This window comes from Callithrix jacchus, chromosome 15 (genome assembly GCF_049354715.1).
Source record: "Callithrix jacchus isolate 240 chromosome 15, calJac240_pri, whole genome shotgun sequence".
Taxonomy (NCBI): domain Eukaryota; kingdom Metazoa; phylum Chordata; class Mammalia; order Primates; family Cebidae; genus Callithrix; species Callithrix jacchus.
Genome location: NC_133516.1, coordinates 92576328 through 92591070, shown reverse-complemented (window position 1 = coordinate 92591070; position 14743 = coordinate 92576328). Strand labels below are relative to the sequence as shown.

The window sequence follows — 14743 nt, the reverse complement described above, 5'->3', positions numbered from 1 at the left end:
TAGCAAACATGTAGAATCAACCTAAATGCCCATCAGTGACAGATTGGATAAAGAAAATGTAGTGCATATATGCCATGTACTATGCAGGTAAAAAAGAACGAGATCTTGTCTTTTGCAGAAATATGATGGAGCTGGAGGCCATTATCTTCATCAAACTAACCTAGGAACAGATAACCAAATACCACGTATTCTCGGTTATAAGAATAACTGAGAATAAATAAAAAAATTTTAGAAAGGAATTCTTTTTCAGAATTCTTTTCTTTTTTGGTGGGTAAAGATATTAGAGAATTAAATTCATTTATTCTTCATATATTCAGTGACTACCTACTATATGTTAAACATTATTGTAGACACTAGAGATACTGTTCTCACTCATGATAGTTACAATTTAGCTGAATTAGAAAAATAGTTATGGCTGGAAATTATTACATAAATTAGAACCATGTTCCTATAGTTGGACACTTAAATTATTTTTTTTAGTGTAGCAAATGCTGCAATAAATGTAAACATTGTCCTTCTTAAAAATTTTTGTTGATAGTGCCAGAAATTAAGTAATACTATATTCAGAGAACTGTACTAGCTATTGTAAGAAATAATAAAATATCTCATCAGCTTTATTCTTAATTTTATTTATTTATTTATTTTGAGACTGAGTTTCGCTCTTGTTACCCAGGCTGGAGTGCAATGGCGCAATCTCGGCTCATTGCAACCTCCGCCTCCTGGGTTCAGGCAATTCTCCTGCCTCAGCCTCCTGAGTAGCTGGGATTACAGGCACGTGCCACTGTGCCCAGCTAATTTTTTTGTATTTTCAGTAGAGACGGGGTTTCACCATGTTGACCAGGATGGTCTCGATCTCTTGACCTCGTGATCCACCCGCCTCAGCCTCTCAAAGTGCTGGGATTACAGGCGCGAGCCACCGCGCCCGGCCTTTTCTTAATTTTAAACAAAGTTGCTAAGATTTCAGAGAACTAGGTTTACCTTATTTTTGCCGTGAATTTTTAATTATTTTTTTATCCAGGGGTTAAGTCTGCTGGGAGGGAGCAGGGTTATAACTCTGGAGAGGTAACATGCTGGCCTAGTCATTATTCAGAGGTATAAATGAATATCAGATCCTTGCCAAGTAGAAAAGTTTGGTGGCTCCTGAGCACTTCATGGGGGAAAGTGAGATAATAATGTAGTAAGTAGAGGTGGGGGACCGTACAGATGTACTACTTCTATTTTGTAATTTGGAAGTCAGGAAGTCATGGCTGTACAGACTCTAAAAAGCAAACACCCTTTCTGTTTATTTTTTAGAAGTAATGATTTACATTTGCCAAAATATATTTTATTGGATTAAAGACCCTGTGAAACATGCCAGAAAGAGTTTGGAAAGGGACAAATATATATTAAATATGGTGGCAATTATGTGAACACAATGATAATTGCATATTTAATTAAACTACATAACATTCTTGATCAGATGCTGGTGTCTAATGGTAACAGCTCTCCTTGATTCAGGGTCTTACTAAAGCTGGAAGAGGTTCAGTAAGTTATCTAAGTTTACATACTTATTACTTGTGTAAGTGGTAGAGACAATAGAGGCAGGATTTTAACTCCAAGCTCAGCTTTTAGCTAATTATGAGCTGTTGCCTCACATTTTGCTTTAGTGGCTGACTTACCTATCCTATGGAATATAGGGTTTTCTATTTGTGAAAGTACAATATAAAATAATTTTTAAATTGAAAAATAAGTGGAGTCAAAATAAACCTGTGGATTCGCCGAACATTGTATGGTACTTATATGGAGCTCACGTACCAAGAACATTTTGATTTTGTTATGTGCTCACAGACTATACCCTATTTGATCAATAAAATGTATTAAACAACAGCAAAACTGAACCAAAGAATAAATAAATAGGTACAAATTTATTTGACATTAATGCAAAAGCAAATTTCAAAGCAAAACTCTGTTTTAGATAGTACATACAAGATTTACAGGTGCTCCACAACCTTATTATAAAAGACAGATATATACAAAAGGCACCTAGAGAAATTAAGTGTCCTGGGGCAGAAGGAGCAGAAAGAGCAAGAACCTCAGTCAGAAGGGAATTTGTAACATGAAACAAAGGAAGAGGAATGCTAGGAATGAAGACGGTGGTGGTACCCAACTAAAGTCATCCAGGGAAGGGAATGTTCTGGCTTAGGGACTTAATTTGTGTTATTTTGACAGGTGTATCGCTGTTGTGAATGAAGTTGGATGTATAACTTTTGTAGCCATTTCACATTACACAACTGATTTTTCTAGTTCTGCTTTTATGTGGTAAAAGCAAATTTTAAATTACAATTGGTAGTTTTTGTACAGAAACAATGTTCACAGCAGGTGGGAAACAAGCCTTCTGATAATTTTAATTTCTCATTATAAATAATATGTTGATGGGTGCGGTGGCTCACACCTGTAATCCCAGCACTTTGGTAGGCTGAGGCAGGTGGATCATGAGATCAAGAGTTCAAGACCAGCCTGGCCAATATGGTGAAACCCCATCTCTACTAAAAATACAAAAATTAGCCAGACATGGTGGCATGTGCCTGTAGTCCCAGCTACTTGGGAGGCTGAGGCAGAAGAATCACTTGAACCTGGGAGGCAGAGGTTGCAGTGAGCTGAGGTTGCCCCACTGCACTCCAGCCTGGTGACAGAGCGAGACTCCTCCAAAAAATAAAAAATAATAATATAATATGTTAGCATTTGGTTTGTTCAGCAGTTTCTTGTGAGTTTGGTCATTAGTGTGAGTTCATCACTAAGGGGATCATCGTCAGCTGTTGAGTCAGCAAAGCCAAAAATCAAACTCTGTTTTCTGGAATATTTATATTCGCCAAAGTTGCTGCTACTTAGAGGTCTCTTGGCAGTTTCTTCTGGGCTTTGTCTTAGTCTTTCAATTTTCAAAAACATTTTTGAAAAATATATTTATTAGTCTTACTGGTTTTTGTAAATGAGCATATTGAGAATTAAATTACTTACATTGGGTTCTTAAAATTTCCATAAAACTAAGTCTTCATAGTGAAATATTTTATTGGATTATTGACAAAAAGGCTTGAGCACTTATAGTGTAGACTTTGAATATCTACTTGTGAATTGAAAAGCAAAAATTAATTTGAATGGTAACACATTTTGAGTGGTAACTCATTGTTTGCCTTTTAATTTTTTTCTACAGATCACAACAAAATATATTAAGATCCCATTTCAAGGTAAGTTGTCATTCTCTTATGACCTTACCTTTTTACTGTGGTTTTGAGTATAAATTTAAATAAAACTAAGTTTAATAATTAATAACCTTAATATTTTTTAGCAATTCCAAATGGAGTAAAAATGTTTTATAATAGACTTGTTTTGCAAATAGTATGCTATTTTTTATTGACTATAAATCAAGCAATATTAAAGGATTCATGGTGATTTCTTGGGATTAACAGAAATACAGTTTTGATAGTAAGAATATTTTGGCATATATAAAAATGAATAACAATAGTAACTATAAAGAAAGAAGCATAAGGAAAATGTTTAATATTGAACACAAATGTGGAAAATGTTTAATATTGCACATAAATGTGGAAAATGTTTTTGCATAGAGAGTAAGAGAATTTTATACAATTGAGTGTCTGAGTAAGGGAGGGTAGACTGGAAAACGTACCTGCAGTTTATAGAGACTTGCACCATTTTCTCATTCTCTCCCCAACTGAAAACCTTTTCGAATAAATTATGACACTAAAAAAAAAACCAATAAACAATAGAGATTAATATTTTTATATATTGAATTATAAAAAGAACAAGGAAGAAGAACACACAAATGGCACAGATAGGTATTAGAGAAGAAGAAGCTTCTGTTCCAAGATTGGAGAGGCTATCAAAGTAGCCTTCTAGTTCGATTAGTTGGATTTAGTTGCATTCCACAGATATTTTATGCACAGAATCCAAAGCCATGTTATGATAATTGTTCTAATAATTTGATACTATATCTTAATTAAGTAGTAAGAATATAAAAGGCACAGAATAAGTATTCCGATAGTCCCAAATAGGAAATATTAATAAATTATTAAGGCATAATATAATGTTTCTTCTTTAGAAGAAACAAACAAAAAAATCATGTGATTTTAACAGGGGATGACAATTTCAGAAAAGATAGCACTATAATTTATGGTTAAAGGCTTGGGTAACAAAAAGAGCTACCTCTCAAATATCTTGTGATACAAACATCAAAAATGATATTTTAGATTTTCAAAGTTAATATTTATAATATTGCTTTCTTATTTTATAATTTTTCTATCATAAAATTTTTAAAAGACATTTTATTAGAAATTGTGGAAAAATATTCTCTTCAGTGGTAATAGATTTTTAATTTTATAATGGAAGAAGAAAATACTAGTCTTCTTCCTCAAATTCTGTCCAAGTTCCCATATGCAAAATCTTTTTAAAACAAGGCATGCCTATAAAGGCTTTTGTAGGTGGGAACCTGAGGGTCTAAATGTTTCCTCTTTTTCTATGCAGCTGGGGAAAAATTGATTTATCCATATTTATATTAGGTATTATGTTTGGTTGTTAGTAACAGTGGCATAAAGAAAATATTTTATGTTTTCTTCACATAGAAGAAATCTGGAGGTAATCTGAATTGATATGATGTTTGCTTGGTCATCAGGGACACATAGCCCTGACACATGAGTTGCATTTTTCTATTCTGTCATTCCTGACACATGACTTGCATCCTTAAGTTTGTGTCATGGCCATTATTGTAGTTCATACTCCATCACCATGTTGGTATTGTAGACAGAAAGCAGTAGGAAGGGGAAAACCATAAACAGAGCACATGCTGCCAATCTCTTGCCCTTTCAAGGAGGCTTCTTGGATGTCCATGCTACCTAACCTTTTCTGCTTTTATTTTATTAGCTAACTAGTCATGGCCACATACCCCTTTCTAAAGGAAGCTAGGAAATAGAGTTTTCAAAACTGTGTATCTTGCTTCCCTCAGTGAAATGAGAGTTCTGTTACTAAGGAAGAAGAAGAAATGGAAAAGTGGAGAGGCATTTCCCGCTTTTAGTATCTGCTATACACCTGTAACAGAATAAACCATACATTGGGGGCAAACTTGGTAATGAGGTATAAATTTTTCTCATGATGGTGTTAAGTTCCTTTTTTAAAAAGATAATATTTTAAAGCTGTCTACCTAAAGAAAATTTAGCTTTCATTCCAAACACCTAGAACAATTAGATTAGTAACAGTTGTGTAGATTTTACTGAAATGTATCAAATGTACTTGTGGGACTGTGAAATTCATGAGAAAGAAATGGTGAGTAGTATTCTGAGGGCTCTCATTCTGGTTTTAATTTTAGCAGTCAGTCTTTGCTGCCAGTTTTACTGACAGTTTTCAGAATGGAAGAGTTATAGTTTGAATAGAATGACTGGCTTGGGAACATTAAGATGACTGGAAAATTACCTGAGTACTCATCATGGAAAGGTTTTCATATTTTAATGTTCGTATGAATCATGGGGTGGAGTGGGCTGTTAAACTGAGATTACTGATTGAGTAGGTGTAAGGTGGGGCCTGATACTCTGCATTTCTAACAGTCTTCCAGATGATGCTGATGCTACTGTCACAGGCTCAGCTTAGACTACACTTTGAGTAGCAAAGTTCCAGGAAATAATGCTGGGAGGAATACTCAGAGGTTTGTTTCCAATAGGTGCCCGTCTCGGGTTTATGCTTGAATGATATTTGTATTCCTGGTTCAGTTGCTTGCTGTCTTGAAGTGGAACTAGGTGGCCTTCAGGACTTCTTTAATTAGTGTTTTTATGTTTCTTTGAATTAAAGAGTAAACGTCCTCAGAGGAGATTCCTTTAGTTCCCTAAAAGGGAGAAAGACTAATAATGTAGAATGATTATCTAGAGGTTTTGAGAAATAAAACCTGGAAGAATTTTAAAAGAAATATATCCTTAGACCATTCAGAACCTCATAATATTCTTGAGACTCTTTTGGTAGTAGCTTGTGTGTATAGTGGAATGCAAATACTTCAGGAGAAGAAAGATGAGCAGAAATTGACCTATGATAGCACTTGGAGTCTTGGTTTATAGTATTGACCAAGGTAGAAAAGAGGGAAATATATAATTTTCTGAGTTATACTGTGCTTATTTTTCTGCATTGATAGACTTTCCCCCCCTTTTTGCTAATGATATCAGAATTCCTGGAGAGAATTCTCTCTGGACAGAGTTTTTATATTATGAATATTTAATCTCAAACTTTCCCTCACTGGATATAACTGAAATCATATAGTGAGAGAGATTAAATCTCTATTTAATTGTCATTTAATAATTATTTAGCTTTTCCTGATTGTAATGTGATTTGTTTTTACTCCAATAATACTGCTTCTGGCATGTTAGCAAAGGTTAGCAAAATGCATTGGAAATATGTTTTTGAAAAAACTTCTATATAATTCTTTTTTTTAAAGTAGTGTATTAAGAAGTATTATGTAATGTTTAAGTGGTGTATTCTTAAATGGATGAATTTTTTAAACTGTTACCTTTTATTTGTTTCAGTGTCCTTGAATGAGATTTCATTGCTAGTGGATACCACACATTTAAAACGGTTTGGGTTATGGAAGAGTAAAAATGATGATCAAAGTAAAAGGAGCCATGCTATTCTTTTCTTCTGGGTCTCTTCGGATTATCTTCAAGAGATTCAGACCCAGTTAGAACACTCTGCATTAAGCCAGCAAAGTGAGTGTAATGATTTCTAAATTTCAGGATAACTTGAAACATCCTATAAATAGTTTTTCTCCAAAGTATATTAATAGAATGTTATTTTAGTGACCTGAAATTAATTTAATTTAGTTAAAATAATTTCACTCCTTAATTTTAGGATAGATTATTTAATTCACATAATTTCTCCTTCTAGTTATATTCAACCAATAGAAATTATCATCTAAAATAAAAAAGAATAACTTAAAAAACTTAAATGTCATTCACTTTGAAAATGATAAGTTCTTTAAAAAAAAAAAAAGAATGCCTTAACTTTTAGTCATTTGTCATCTTTGAGTACCTTCCCTCCTTTCTTTCTTTTCATTTGAGACAGTCTTAATCTCTTGCCTGGGCTACAGTGCAGTGGCATGTTCATAGCTCGCTACAACCTCAAACCCCTGGGCTCATGTGATGTTCTCGCCCCAGCCTCCCAAGTAGCTGGGACTAAGGGGGCATAGCACCATGCCTGGCAATTTCTGTTCTCTTTTTCTTTTATTTTATAATTATCCTTTAAGTTCTAGGGTACATGTGCAGAATGCGCAGGTTTGTTACATAGTTATACACGTGCCATGGTGGTTTGCTGCACCCATCAACCTGTCATCTACATTAGGTATTTCTCCTAATGCTATCCCTTCCCCATACCCCCCAGTCCCCAACAGGCCCCGATGTGTAATGTTCCCTTCCCTGTGTCCATGTGTTCTCGTTGTTCAACTCCCACTTAAGAGTGAGAACATGCAGTGTTTGATTTTCTGGTTCTTATGTTAATTTGTTGAGAATGATGGTTTCCAGCTTCATCCATGTCCCTGCAAGGGTCATGAACTCATCCTTTTTTATGGCTGCATAGTATTCCATGGTGTATATGTGCCACATTTTCTTTATCCAGTCTGTCATAGATGGGCATTTGGGTTGGTTCCAAGTCTTTGCTATTATGAATAGTGCCACAATAAACATATGTGTGCATGTGTCTTTATAGTAAAATGATTTATAATACTTTGGGTATATACCCAGTAATGGGATTGCTGGGTCAAATGATATATCTGGTTCTAGATACTTGCGGAATTGCCACATTGTCTTCCACAATGGTTGAACTAATTTACACTCCCACCAACAGTGTAAAAGCATTCCTATTTCTCCACATCCTCTCCAGCATCTGTTGTTTCCTTACTTTGTAATGATCGCCATTCTATGAGATGGTATCTAATAGAATGTGCTTAGATTTGCATTTCTCTAATGACCACTGATGATGAGGGTTTTTTCATGTTTGTTGGCTCCATAAATGTCTTCTTTTGAGAAGTGTCTGTTCATATCCTTTGCCCACTTTTTGATGGGGTTGTTTTTTCTGGTAAATTTGTTTAAATTCTTTGTAGATTCTGGATATTAGCACTTTGTCAGATGGATAGATGGCAAACATTTTTCCCATTCTGTAGGTTGCCTGTTCACTCTGATGATAGTTTCTTTTGCTGTGCAGAAGCTCTTTAGTTTAATTAGGTCCCATTTGTCAATTTTGGCTTTTGTTCCCATTGCTTTTGGTGTTTTAGTCATGAAGTCTTTGCCCTTGCCTATGTGCTGATTGGTATTGCCTAGGTTTTCTTCTAGGGTTTTTATGGTTTTAGGTCTTACATTGAAGTATTTAATCCATCTTGAGTTAATTTTTGTATAATGTGTAAGGAAGGGAGCCAGTTTCAGCTTTCTGCATATGTCTAGCCAGTTTTCCCAACACTATTTATTGAATAGGGAATCCTTTCCCCATTGCTTATTTTTGTCAGGTTTGTCAAAGATCAGATGGTTGTAGATTTGTGGTGTTAATTCTGAGGCTTCTGTTCTGTTCCATTGGTCTATATCTCTGTCTGTATCTCTGTTTTGGTACCAGTATCATGCTGTTTCGGTTACTGTAGCCTTGTAGTATAGTTTGAAGTCAGGTAGTGTGATGCCTCCCATTTTCTTCTTTTTGCTTAGGATTGTCTTGGGTACGCAGGCTCTTTTTTGGTTCCATATGAAATTTAAAGTAGTTTTTTTTCCAATTTTGTGAAGAAAGTAAATGGAAGCTTGATGGGGATAGCATTGAATCTGTAAATTACTTTGGGCAGTATGGTCCCGTCCCTTCCTGTCCCTTCCCGTTCTGACCCTTCCTGTTTCTTCCCATTCTGGCCCTTCCCGTCCCGGCCCTTCCTGTCCCATCCATTCCCATCCCTGCCCTTCCTGTCCCATCCTGTCCCATCCCGTACTGTCCCTTCTTTGCAGCTATGGGCTCTCAATATATTCCTCAGGCTGGTCTCAAACTCCTGCCTTTGAGCTATCCTCCTGCTTTGGCCTTCCAAAGTTTTAGTATTATAGATGTGAGCTACTGTGCCTGGCCAACTACCGTTCTTATGAGTTTCTTGGCTTTGATAGTTTCTTGCTATAATTAACTGTGACAGAATTAGCAGCAAAGTTAAATAAAATATAGAAGTCTTTGCCTTCAGCCTTTTAGTTTCTAAAAAGTGAAATTCGGTTTACTTATATATCATTCCTTTAAGATTGGGTTGAATACTTTTCCATATTCACCTGTAACACTTATCTACATAATATACTTCTGGAGATGTTTTTCAACTTTGTTTAGTCTCCAACTCCTAAAGGAGTCAGGTTTAGAACCGTATCAATCAAATTAGTAAGGTACTTTCTTACCTGTTTGATCTATCCTTTTTCTACTTTCCTGCACAGTAAAGATGTTAAGTAGTGAACTAAATTTTATAACTTTAAAATTTCTTACTTTCCTGCCCTAATTACTTCTAGTAGGAAAATTCATGATTAAATAGCAGAGAAGGTGGGGAAGTAGAAATAGCCATTTATAAGCATTATGTGGAGAGAGAATGTCTTTTGAGATCACCATTGAAATGACTGAGGAGAAAATGCAGAAGGTGTTTAATTGGAATACTTTCCTAGTTGATAGAGTTGATTCATAAAGGAGGCTAGAGAAAAATAATTATCACTTAATTATTCATTCACTTATACATTCGTTAACAAATGTATTGTATGACTTACTGAATGCCAGGCACTGGAGATACAGCATCAGTACTATTGTGAGTTTTGGCTCTGGATTACTAATGGCCTATTTTTGGGATATTAATTTGCCTTGATTAATACCTAAAATATAAAATTCTTTGGGTTATATGCCAACCTTACTACTATTAATAATTAAATTATTTTTATTATATTCCTCTTTAAAAATAATATTATTGATAAAAATTATTTTTTCCTTTTGCAGCAAAATCCAGTGAATTCATTTTCCTTGAACTACACAGTCATGTTTCACAAAGAGAAGAATTGAAGTTGAAAGATATTATGATGGAAATAAGTACCATCAGTGGAGAATTAGAGCTCTCTTATCCATTGTCTTGGATTCAGGCATTTCCTTTGTTTCAGAACCTCTCTTCAAAAGAAAGTTCTTTTATTCATTATTACTGTTCTTCAACTTGTTCTTTCCCTGCTGGTGCTGCTGTTGCTGAAGAAATGAAGCTGAATCCAGTATCTCAGGTCAGCACATCATTAATAGAATTGGCAGAGAAGGGGGAGATTTAGAAAACTCTAATAATATCAATATTCATTGATATTAGGCTATTTTCCAATGCTACATTTTGTGAAAAGGGCACAGGAACCAACCCAAAAGAATTCCCAGTGCCAAAGCTGAAACAATTTGTTAAACAAAATCAATAATGACAGCATGGGATTATAACCAAATAAAAAATTTAAAAATGATGAGTCTATGTTGATATAAATAGATAACTGAGTTAGTAAACGAATGAATAAATAATATGTGATGGGTAAGGAACAATTATTTTTCAGAAAAAAAGCCAATTAAAGGAAAAGGAATAAGGGAAACACAAAACCGTCAGTACAACAATATATTTATGGTGATTGCAGTCAGACTCCACAGACAGATGCTAAATTAATGAGTGAAAATTTAAGTAGAAACAAAATATTTACATAATCTCAGAGTCTGTAGCCTCAAATATGTACTAATTACAAAAAGTAGTAACTTTTGCAGTGGAGAAACCTTGTAGATATCACTTTAACCAAGTTATCAAAATGAACATCAGCAGTAATAAGACCTACTGACATAACACATCACTTCATATCATGCACTGAGAAGGTACCACATGACTTCTGAGAAAAATGAGACAAGTCCAGTTACAAAATAATTGACCAGTACTCTTTAGAAGTATCAAAAAGAAGCATGAAAAAGAAGGAAAGACTAAGGAATTGTAGGATCCTGTAACAGAAAAAGTATATTAATGGAAAAACTAGTGAAGTCAGGCTAAAGTCTGTAGCTTAGTTAATGTTATTATACCAATGTTCATTTTTTAGTTCTGGTCATTATATTATGGTTGTATATGATAAGATTAGGGGAATTTGGGCAAGGTTGATTTTTTTGCAACTCTTCTGTAAGTCTAAAATTATCTTGAAAACAATAGTAAGTTTAAAACGCTATGTTTATTTTTATAGGAGGTTGGTAATATACATGTAGCTTGTATATCTCTGCCAGTAGTTCTAGAAAGAAAAGAATTTATTAAACTATGGCATACTCATATACACACATGTGCACATGAATTTGACCTGGGGCTAATCTTTTATTCAAAAGGACTATAGAAAGCCACATTAGTGTTAAAGTATAAGGCTTCATCTCTTTCTTTATGCATAATATTGTAAAAATTTTGCATTCTAATTATATTATGTATATAAATTTATAGATTCTCCATTTAATAATAGAATTACATTATTATAAATGTAGCCTCTTAATTTTTAATTTCATTTCTTCCTGTTACCTTTTTTGATTGTTTTGAACAGCAAAATTGTTCTATTCTTCTTTAATTCTGTAGTTCATATCTGTGTATAGTACTTCAAGTTAATCTTTGACTATTGTTCATACAGTATCTTCTGATCACAAGTATTATTTTGGTTTGGTTATATCTATAGAAAATCTAAAAGTATAGCTGTAACTGATAAGGATATTTAAAGTCACATTTTCTCTAACAAGTCTAGGTTTTGACTTTGTTCTTTTGAAAGTTAGGATGTTTGAAACCCTTTCCTTGCCATTTTCTGTCAGCCGTCAAATACAGATGCAGCCAAGCCTACTTACACCTTCCTGCAGAAGCAAAGCAGTGGTTGCTACTCCCTTTCTATTACATCGAATCCAGATGAAGAATGGCGAGAAGTCAGGCACACTGGACCTGTCCAGAAGTATGTACTCTCATAGCTTGTTCGTAGTAGTATGCATATTAGTAGTTTTTATTCATGTTGCAGCTTTTTAGTAGTTTACCTTTAGAAATGTTTTAAGTTTTACTTTCATGCTGATAGTTAATAATGGACATAGGTTTTTTTTAAAGGAAATTATGAGAAAGTAAAAAAATTTGTTAAGAAAAAGATAGGTGCCATTTTTCTTACCTTTATGTCAGTAAGACAGATGGCAGCCAAAGTGTCATATTTGGTAAGATTAGAGTGTTCATTGAAAATATTTGAATAGCAATGTATGATTTTAAAAATTCTACATTCCTTATCCGAACATATTATAGGGAGAATGAAATTGCTTACTAAAGTATGCTTCAATTTAAGGTACTTGGGAGTTCGTTACAAGTTCCCTTTCAGAAATTGCTTCTTTGTTCGTATTTCATCTATGTCTTCTCATGATGCTAAGGCAGAATATGGAGTCTGTGCATTTAATGGGTGATTTCTGTACCTCAATGTGATTCTATTTCTTTGTTTTGAAAAAAGACACTTGAAAGAATAGGACAGGAAAATAGCCAATAAGATAGAGACTGTCATATTAGCACTTTACATTTACAGTTTTCTTTTTTGATTTAGGTGCCATGATACTAAAACCAAATCAGTGTGGATGATTCTTATCCTCCTGAACCTTTCTGGTGCAAGAACTACATATATATATACCTTCATTACTGACTACATTTGTTCATTGAGTACTGCTTTACCAAGATTATAGCCAGGAATTCACAACTAGTCTTATTCCCAAGCTTTAAGAGAGAATGCCAGCAGAAATATGACTAATTAGCTGACCTCTCTTCTCACTACTTTCTGGTTGTGGTAAAATTATTTGTTTCCCTTACAGTCTCTTGAGTTTTCCATGGCAGGCACTTTATTAGAGGGAGACTTGCCTCCTAAGCTCCTATGTTATTTCTTTTTTGCCCAGCTGCTGGCATACATTAGCCACCAGGGGTAGAGTACAGTTTTGACTGTTGGCTTTTCTGAAAGGAAGGGAACTAACTAGTCTTGAGGGTTTAAACATAGAAAGTGGAGAAAGGAAAAGCTACATTTTATTACATCAGTTTATTTAAAGTTAAAAATTATGGAGAAGAGAAACCTCAGATAGTTTAACTGAGGAGAAGTCTCTCAGATATTATAACTGATTGTGAGATAAAACCTATTGATTAGACAAATGCTGAGACTAATTCAGATAGCAGGCTATTGAGACTAGCCTACATGGGAAGCATTGGAAAAGAAAAGGTCATACTCACTGGAAGTATATAATTAGTAGCTTGTGAGAATAAAGAAAGGAAAATATGATTGTTTATGCCCTGTCAAATGTTTTTCACCCTACATATTTAAATTACAGAATATTACTGCCCAGTTATTGTTTCATATAAGAATCTCTTAGATAATAGGATTTTCAATATCAGTATATTCTAACTTTATTTTTACTTTTAAGGTTGATTGTATATCCTCCACCACCTACTAAGGGGGGACTAGGAGTAACTAATGAAGATCTGGAGTGTTTAGAAGAAGGAGAGTTTCTTAATGATGTAATCATAGATTTTTACCTTAAGTAAGTACAATGATAAATGATCCTATATGTTTTACAGGTTTTACTGAGAAACTTAAAATAAATGTCTTTATCTCTGAACTATTTTAATTCCTGTTAAAAGTAACCTGCCAAGATTTCAGATTTGGAAAATTTTTGCTTACCAAGGTTTTCTCGAATTGACTAATTCAGTTTCATTCCTTTACTTACTGTAGACACTATATAGTTAAGAAAAGCTACTGCTTTTTTGCTTTTTTAGTTGTTTGTTTGTTGGTTTTTGATATAAATTTCTTTATTATATTATACTGGTGAAAGAAGTTACTTACAAATTACAAATCATTTTGGGAACTGAAAAGCAGCAGCTCTATTTAGATATCTATTGTATCTTTAAGAACAGTAAGATTTAACTATCATTTAAAAAATCCCTATCACTTAATTTCTCCCTCAACTTTTTGGATAGCCAAAGCTGCAGGAATTGGTATGAAGACTTTTAAAACTTTATGCAAAGGAAATTTGCTTCTAGCCGTCATTTTGTGCTGTATCTCTAGACCTAGATTTCCAACGATTGGTGGAGATATCTCCTAATTATTTCACAGATCTCTCCCAAATCAAATTTATTATAATCTTACCTAAGGTCTATTGTTTTACTAATTATACTAGTAATCTTTATTCCAGTGACTCAGGTCAGAATCCCACATTATATTCATAGACATTGTAGATTTAATTTCTAGAAATTCAATTTGGGTCTCTTTTATATCTTCTTCCATGTTTCCTTTTGAATATATGAAATACAGTTATAACTTTTAATATTCTTTTCTGCTAATTCTAACATGTCTGTTCTGGGTTCAGTTGACTGATTTTTCTCTTCATTATGAGTCATATTTCTTTGCACTTTTGCATGTCTGGTAATTTTTTTATTGGATGCTGGATATTTTTGTATTTATCAAAGTGCTTGAATTTTGTTTTGGGACACAGTAAAATTATTTTGAAAAAGTTTGATGCCTTTAAGATTTGTTATATGAGGCCAACAACTTAATCTTACTACTGAAGAAAGACCCTTTTGAGTACTCTACCCAATGTCCCAGGAATTCCGAGGTTTCCAGTCTGGCTGATAGGAACAGGCACCATTCTTGGTCTCTGTTAACATGTGGCATCATTCTTTCTAATCTTTTTGAGTAGTTCTTTCCCTGCCCTTGGATAC

The 14743-nt window shown here is 34.0% G+C and overlaps 1 protein-coding gene across 19 annotated transcripts in view; it reads left to right on the top strand.

Moving 5' to 3' along the window:
- The window catches only part of SENP7 (SUMO specific peptidase 7), a 221804-nt gene that overhangs the window by 191836 nt on the left and 15225 nt on the right, over positions 1 to 14743 (top strand). For all 19 annotated transcript variants that reach the window (XM_078352245.1, XM_078352240.1, XM_078352244.1 and 16 more), the window contains 5 exons: positions 3188 to 3221; positions 6552 to 6731; positions 9997 to 10265; positions 11836 to 11969; positions 13450 to 13566. In XM_078352245.1, the coding sequence (XP_078208371.1) occupies positions 3188 to 3221; positions 6552 to 6731; positions 9997 to 10265; positions 11836 to 11969; positions 13450 to 13566 (734 nt within the window). The remainder of the gene's footprint in view (positions 1 to 3187; positions 3222 to 6551; positions 6732 to 9996; positions 10266 to 11835; positions 11970 to 13449; positions 13567 to 14743) is intronic.